An 8,229-nucleotide genomic window follows, 5' to 3' on the forward strand; every position below is an offset into this window, starting at 1 on the left:
CTGCACAGCCAGATAGAGGGAAGGGTAGTCACCTTCTTGCATGTCCTCGGGGGTGTGGTCTATTTATGCAGCTGTGTTTGTGTGTACACAGGGTGCTATGCAATTTCTGGAAAATTATGAAAAAGAAGACATAACAGTCGCAGAACTGGAAGGAAACTCAAATTCTTTATGGACCATCAGCCCTCCCAGTAAGCAGAAAATGATACACGAACTCAAGGACCCCAATAGTAGCTTCTCTGTTGTTTTTTCATGGAGTATTCAGAGGTAGTTACTGGATTTCCGTGCATAATATCCCCCTTTTCCCCAACCTGAACTTGGGGTGGGGGTGGGGGGCATGGGAGGTTAGAAGCCTCAGATTAACGTGGATCTGGGTTTATGTTAGTTCTCGGGTAACATCCATTCAATGCCACAGCTAATGTTTTTGTGTGTTATTAAACAGTGATTTGCCTGAGACTCATTGGCCCAGTGAGAACATCTCAATTTTCCTTTTTCTACTAACCTTAGCTCTAAAGCCTCTGACAGTGAGATCTGTGAGTAAAAGAGAGAGGTGGAGAGAAAATAAATAGAGTCATGACTCATAAAATGAAACCGAGCCAGGTGAAGCATGAGATTTCCCTGAGCTTGAGTTGGTCTTATAACACAGGACCTGTAGCCCCTGGAACCCCGAGTCTCCCTTGCCGCCCCGAGCACTGGGCAGCCTCTGTGGCTCTTTTCTCTAAGCCTGAGCTGGGGGAGCCCCTTGGGCAGGCCCAGACGGGGAGAGCAGGGATATTCCTACCCTCCCCCTGCAACATGAGCCTCTGGCCAGCCTTTGGCCACCACATCGCTTATCTCAGGAGAAGTCCTCGCATCCAAAAGCCCCACGTGTCCGTGGGGCTGTTTGGGGGCCTGACCCAGCACCTTGGCTGATGAGCTTTGTTTCTCTCAGGATTCCAGGCAGGCGTGGGGTAGGCTTGTTGTGTGCACAATACCAGCTTCTTGGCTGGAATTAAGAGAGAACCATGATAGCTAAACAAGAAAGCGTTCTTAAATCTGAATTCACAGGGAAACAGTAAAGAAGGATTTTGGAGAGGGCTGCTGAGACTTTAAAGACCTCCTTCTTTAACCTTATTTTCTCCTTTTAAATGTCCCAAACTCCCCACATGGAATTCAGTGTTGGCAAAAATGCTCTTCTTAGCCCTTCCTTTGAAGAGCCACCCCCAAAAATTAAAAACCAATTTCTGATCGAACATTCTGTTTTTAATTGAGATAATGGACATGTGGCATTGTTCTAGTTGCAAGGGAGCAACATGGTGATTTGATACTTATGTACTTTCAAAATGGGCACCATAGTGTCTAGCGAACACTCACCACACGGTTACCAACCATTTTCTCCTGTGATGAGAACTTTTAAGATCCACTCTTAGCAATTTTCAAATATGCAATGGAGTTTTATTAAAAATAGTCACCATGCTGGTCATTACGTAGCCAGGACTTAATTATGTTATAACTGAAAATTCATTCCCTTTAACTTCCTTTCATTCCTGAAATGAAATAATCCATTTCATTTACCACCACCACCACCACCTCTGGGAACCACCAATTCATTCTCTGTATCTATGAGTTCAGGTTTTGTGTTTTTATTTCTAGATTCCACACACAAATGAGATTATACAGTATTTGTCTTTATCTGACTTATTTCACTTAGCCTAATGCCATCAAGGTTCATCCATGTTGTCACAAAGAGTAAGAGTTCATTCTTTTTATTCCTGAATAACATTCCATCATGTGTATGTGTCATATCTTCTTTATTCGTGTATGTGGATGCAGACGTTGCTTCTGTATCTTGGCTATTGTAAATGCTGCCGTGAACATGGTGGAGCAGATATGTTTTCAAGTTAGTGTTTTCATTTTCTTTGGAAAAATACCCAGAAGTGGGACTGCTCCTATAGTAGTTCTGTTTTTAATTTTTTGAGGAATCACCAAACTGCTCCCCACAGTGGCTACACCAGTTTCCATTCCCACCAACAGGGCACAAGGGTTCCCTTCTCCCCACATCCTCACCAAAACTTGCTGTCTCTCGTCTCTTTAGTGATGGCCATCATGGCCATCCTGATAGATGTGAGGCAACATCTCATTGTGAATATTCTGTTTAAAATATGGATTCTGTGAGTCCTCATGGAGACCAACATCACTGGGCTAATAGAACGTGCCTCAGAGCCCTACTAGATGCTCAGGTCCACGTCTCTTTGGGTCCCCACACTCTTCCTCCTCACCTGTGATCAGTGTTGAAGGTGCTTGCAGCCTCCTTGGATATCTGAGAGGCTGGATGTCCAGGTGAGGTGGACAGAGAGGTTGGGGTTGACAATTGTAGACCCAGTGAAACTTGGTGAGATGAGTATTTCAGGAGTTTTAATCTCACCTGCAGATTTGTGAATAACCACTGACCTTGACCTCTTCATTTTTTCTTTCACAGAAACATGAGTCTGGGTGCAAAAGCAGAAATAGCAACAGATAAGCTTTCTTTCCCTCTTAAAAACGCGACACGAGAGAATATTGCTAAAATGATAGCTGGCGGCGACACAGAAAGCTCCAGGACGCCCGTGTGAGTTGGTCATCGTTGTTAATCAGTGACAGCAGGCGTGTGTATCTGGTGCAGAGTCTCCTCTGCAAACATGGGTGGGCAAGAAACTCGACCTGCTCACTTGGGTGACTCTAGTGAGCCTGTGCTTAGAGCCCCAGATGGGCTGCATCAAAGCCCCACCTGCTCTCTACCCACTCCCTCTGCCCAGCATGTCTGAGGAGGACTGAACTCTTCTCCAGGTGACAGACTTTATTCCCAGCTGGCATAATCACCAAAACCCAAGGAGAGACACTGGGAGACCCTTTTCTTCCATCACCCCTCTTCTGGGGCACCGAATCCCTGGCTAATGGAGGGGGGTGAGAAGGCAAAGGGGTAGATGGAAATTTGAGGGGGAAAATCTGTATCTTTTATATTAAGATCTTATATATAAGCTGTATCTTATATATTCTCCTGCCACACGACACTGCAGTCTAGACATCTAAGCTGTGATGTTAGAGTCTCATGTGAGAACCAGCAGGAGTGAACAACTGCTGCTAATCCCAAACTGCCCAGTGCCCAGCTCTGTCTCCAGTCTGCCCCCGTCTGCCCCAACCCAGGTCAAAGCGCTGAGGGTGAGAACCAGCACCATGCAACCCTCAGACATGGTTCTGAAAGTACCCCATGTCAGGCATTGAACACCAAGGGCCCCTGAGACCCGTCAGGCTCTCCCCATCGCTTTCTGATGAGAAAACAACTTAGAGAGATGGAGTAGCCGTGGGCTGAGAGCTCAGATGCCAGTCCTCTCTTCCCTACACCCGCATCCTCATATCACCTGGAGCAGCCCATTCCGCTATAGAGAGTTTTGAAATCCTGAAAATTAAAATTGGAAGAATGGGCGGATCTTAGCAAGAAAGCTAGCCCCTTGCTTCAGAAAAGTCACAGGTATGGAAAAATCTGTATAGCCATCTTTAAGCCATTAATTAGCTTGGTACAGAGGTGGCCTGAACATCTGGTTAGAACCTGGTGAATTTATTCAGCTTTGGAGACTTCTGATGTTAATGGACACTACGTGTATTTACATTATGTAAAATACACATAGCGTATTTTAATACATTATGATGACTGCACATTGCATAATTATAGGAAGACTCTCAACATTATTTGTTTGAAATGAGGTCAAAGGTAGCAAAAAAAAAAAAAACAATCATTTTTGCATGGTGATGCAGTGGTGAAGAATCTGCCTGTCAATGCAGAAGACTCAGGAGATGTAGGTTTGATTCCTGGGTTGGGAAGATTCCCTGGAGGAGGAAATGGCAACCCACTCCAGTATTCTTGCCTGGGAAATCCCATGGACAGAGGAGCCTGGTGGATTATGGTCCATGGGGTTGGAAAGAGTCAAACACGACTAAGCAACAGAGTGTGCGAAACAACTAGAACTTAATTACCTCTTTTTTTTTTTTTTCTTAATTCCCAGGACCATAGAAAGGATTTATCCATACTACGTGAAAGCACCCAGTGACTCTAACTCCAAACCCATAAAGCAGCTTTTATCTGGTAAGAATGAGAAGCAATCGCTTCGGAACAGTTCTTAGTCTTTCTTGCAATCAACATCTACAGTTTGCCCTTGCAGCCTCTATCAAGCTCCTTGCCAGGTTTCTTTCTCATGTGACACGGTTCACAAGAAGCCTAGGGCTCCAGGCTGTGTCCACCAGCAAGAAGGGACTTACTCACCCAGGGCAAGTTCATCATCTTCCTTTCTTCATCGATATAGAACGTGATTGACTAAAATCTATATTGAGTGACAAATTAACAGATTTATCAGAACCTATTTACTTGCTTCTATTAGCAACCACATCTTTGGCAGAAAATTGCCTCCTACAGTGTTAATGCCAAAGGCCACATGATAAAAACAAAAAAACAAAGATGGCAAGAAAGGGATGTGATTCAGCCCAAGGGTGACTGAGTGCTGGTAGTCAGGCTCCATCTATTAAAGTTCTCACCCAGCAAGACTCAGCTCAGACAGAGGTCACCTCCTCTGGGAAGCCACCCAGAAGCGGTCTCCCCAGGCTCACAGACCTTGTTGGTACAGGTGCTGTGGTGGTTGCCATGTGCCCATAAACTGTGCTTGGAGAGGTGGCCTTTGCCACTGGACCAGGCTGCGTGCGACTGGGTGACCCCTGAGCCCCTCCTGCAGCACCTTCTTCCTGGAAGATGCTCAATAAACAGGGCTAACAGGAAGGAGCCCGTCGATTCCATCACAAGTCGGTTATTGTGGTTTTTAAATGTCTAGTTAGTCGTTGGGACTTGTCAGCAAAGATCCTGCAGTGACGTGGTCCCCTTCTCCCTGTGACGTGGTTGCTGTCTCATGTAGCAGCAGCACTGGCCTCTTGGAGAAAAAGAGAGACCCCCCACCACCCAGGCCCACCACTCCTTTTCCTCATAGAGTCGACATGCTCCCGTGCCCTCATCCTGGAACCCAGTGCCATGAGTGCCAACCAGCTTGTGCCATCCCGGAACTACTAAGTGCATTAAATCCTTAAACTCTCCTGCTAACCAGATTTCATGTTTCTCTTTCTCCAGAAAATAATTTCATGAACATCACCATCATTTTGTCCAGAGACAATGCGACTAACTCGAACAGTGAGTGGTGGGTTCTCAACTTGACTGGGAACAGAATCTACAACCAGGAAGCCCAGGCCCTGGAGCTGGTGGTCTTCAACGACAAGGTCAGCCCCCCCAGCCTGGGGTTCCTGGCCGGCTATGGGTAAGGAGCCATTTTGCAATCGATGGTCATGAGAGGCCCCCTCTGCACCACACCAAGCTGAGGACAGAAGTCTTTTATCTTTCTAGAATTCTCAGATTCTATAGCTGTGTTATTAGAATTCACAGATCCTTGGCTCTTCATATTATATTTTTAAAATTTTATTGAAGTATAGTTGATTTACCGTGTTGTGTTAATAGCTACTGTACACCAAGGTGACTGTTATACAGGTATATGCATTTCTTTTTCATATTCTTTTCCATTATGGTTTGTCACAGGGAACTTAGTTTTAAAAGATGAGGAATCAGAGTCCCAGAGAAGTAAAAAAATGCCTTGGGTGGTCCTGCCACCAAACACAGGACCCGAAGCCATATTTGCCGTATCTCCAGCTTTTTAACTATTCCTTCCTGCTACACACAGTTTGGTGCAATTTGAGGTTTAATCTAGAAATTGGGGTCAAGTGCTCTCTTTTCTGCTAATGTTGCCTTCTGACCTTAGCAGATGAGAGTCAGTCAGAAATCAATTTGGGACATGCCTGATGCACTTCTCCGCCTTCTGATGCTTCAGTCCTCTAACAGGCACCCCCGACAGGACACTGAGGTTTTCCACTTCCTAGAAAGAGCCTCTTAAGAAATCATTGTCTCTTCGGAATTTTATTATAAACACAAATCTCTGAGAAAGGCAGGGAAAAGTTCTCAATACAGAAAGTGTGTATGATACAATTGCATTTCTACCACATATATTATGTAGCTTCCCCAGCTGGCTCAATGGTAAATAATTTGCCTACCAAGAGACACTGGTTTGATCCCTTGGTGGGGAAGATCCCCTGGAGGAGGAAATGGCAACCCTCTCCAGTATTCTTGCCTGGAGAATCCCATGGACAGAGGAGCCTGGAGGGCTATAGTCCATGGGGTCTCAACGAGTTGGATACAGCTGAGCATGCATGCACACCATGTAGCTTATGCTTATGACGTCTGCAGTAAAACCACCAGAAGTTCATACGTGAAACTGTTAACACTGCTTGCCTCCAGAAGGTGAGATTTCAAAGGACTTTGATTTTTCAAGTCCTACAATTCTGTACTGTGTAATTTAAAAAAATAAAGAGAGCATGCATTACCTTTTTCATTAGCCAAAAAGTCAATGTTTTCACCAAAGTGGAATAATTTAAGCTTTGGTAAGTCTATCACATCCTCTGTGGCATTTGAGGGAAAGTGTTGTTATGTTTTCTCCTGTGTGTGTGTGTGTGTTTCTGTTAACCACATTTAACTGCCAGATACTACTTCTGCCTCTTTTTCTTCATCTTTTTTTCCCTAGTATCATGGGCCTTTACGCTTCCGTGGTGCTGGTGATTGGGAAGTTTGTCCGGGAATTCTTCAGCGGGATTTCTCACTCCATCATGTTTGAAGAACTTCCCAACGTGGATCGGATTCTGAAATTGTGCACAGACATTTTTTTAGTCCGGGAGACCGGGGAGCTGGAGCTCGAGGAGGATCTCTATGCCAAATTAATATTCCTGTACCGGTCGCCAGAAACCATGATCAAATGGACCAGGGAGAAAACAAACTGACACCCTGGCCACAGACCGCAAGCCGAGTTAACGTGGGGATTTTCCAAAGAAAAAAAGAAAAGCACAATCTTGTCCTGCGAGCTAAGCGTTTCCAGTTCGGCAGAAACAGTCTCTGTGCTGACGGGAGCAGAAGGGCTGGGCTCCCTTTTGCCCCCAGAGCTACGAGCCAAGGCGCTGTTGAAACACCCTTCGTGTTAATTCCGTTCCTCTGAAGTCGGGGCTGCTCGCCTGTGTCAGTCCACGGTGTCTCGCGTCCTGATTGACTGTGGAGGAGTTGCTGACAGGTCTCATCCTCAGAGACCCAGAACAGCAGGAGGAGGAAGGAGAGACCTTCTCCTGGGTGGACGGTGCCCTCCTGGAGATACCAGGTCATCGCAACGCCACGCCCGGCACTCGGCTGCCAAGGGGATGCTGCGTGGGAAGGGGCCAGGGGCCTGCACCCCGAATATGCAGCAGAGTCGGGGCTGAAGCCCCGACACATGTTTCTAGAGGGAAAGAGGGAGGGGCCGGTGACCCATGGTGACGCCAGTGGAAGGATAAGCCTCATTCTAAGCAAAAAGATAACCTTAGTGACACTTACTGCCTTACCTTAACTGAAGAGTAATACGAAATCTTTCCATTCAACACCAGTGACTTCTCAGGAAAAACAAAAAAAAAGCAGCAAAACAGAGACATGGACGCAGTGTTGCCGAGGCCCAGCTGGTGGCTCTTCTGGTTCCAGAGAGTTCCTACTCCCCGTGAAACCCCGACCTGGGAGACAGAGATGCCGCCCAGCGGAGGTGGGGTCCTTGGACGCTGTCGCCTTTGCTGACTGAGGTCTGAGCTCCCCTCTGCCCCCTCACCCATGCTTCCTCCCGTTTCCATGACTCACAGCAGTGGTTTTTCCAGTATGTGACATTTTTTTCCCTGTTTTTCAGGTCTCTCAACGAGTTTACATATTCCAATTCACATTTTTACATCTGAGACGGGTTTTTTTAAGTTCATAATTATGAAAGAAATATGTATATTGAGCTTGGGAAAATAAACAAACAGCCTTTTCTTAAATTATTATTATGGGTCATACAACGTCTTCATGAAATAACAATGTAGCATGAAAAATTGATGATTGACATGTAGTTTTCATTCCATATTAAAGGACAGTTTCTGAGAAGAATCATTGAATGGACTAGAATATGTCCCAAATAACTGACCCTCTGTAGTTTGGGTTCGGGACTGACTTAGAATAAAGCACATCCTGCAAAGTCACTTTAAGAATACTCTTCCTTCTGCCTTGTTGCATGAAATAAGAGAAGCGACCTTTCTGTACTGTGTGCCCAGAGCTAAGAACCCACTTCTGGTGGGTTGGTTGTATTGTCGGTT

At 45.8% G+C, this 8,229-nt stretch overlaps 1 protein-coding gene across 5 annotated transcripts in view; it reads left to right on the forward strand.

Annotated features, from left to right (window-relative positions):
• PIEZO2 (piezo-type mechanosensitive ion channel component 2) overlaps positions 1-7,970 on the forward strand; it is a 253,432-nt gene extending 245,462 nt beyond the window's left edge. For 4 of the 5 annotated variants that reach the window (XM_010859074.1, XM_010859075.1, XM_010859076.1 and 1 more), the window contains exons 48-52: positions 92-264; positions 2,456-2,584; positions 4,017-4,096; positions 5,123-5,306; positions 6,618-7,970. In XM_010859074.1, the coding sequence (XP_010857376.1) occupies positions 92-264; positions 2,456-2,584; positions 4,017-4,096; positions 5,123-5,306; positions 6,618-6,870 (819 nt within the window). In that variant the 3' untranslated portion in view covers positions 6,871-7,970. The remainder of the gene's footprint in view (positions 1-91; positions 265-2,455; positions 2,585-4,016; positions 4,097-5,122; positions 5,307-6,617) is intronic. The other variant, XR_826962.1, reaches the window with a different exon arrangement.
• Positions 7,971-8,229: the final 259 nt, after the last annotated feature.

The sequence above is a fragment of the Bison bison genome, unplaced genomic scaffold (assembly GCF_000754665.1).
Source record: "Bison bison bison isolate TAMUID 2011002044 unplaced genomic scaffold, Bison_UMD1.0 scf7180017864453, whole genome shotgun sequence".
NCBI lineage: Eukaryota > Metazoa > Chordata > Mammalia > Artiodactyla > Bovidae > Bison > Bison bison.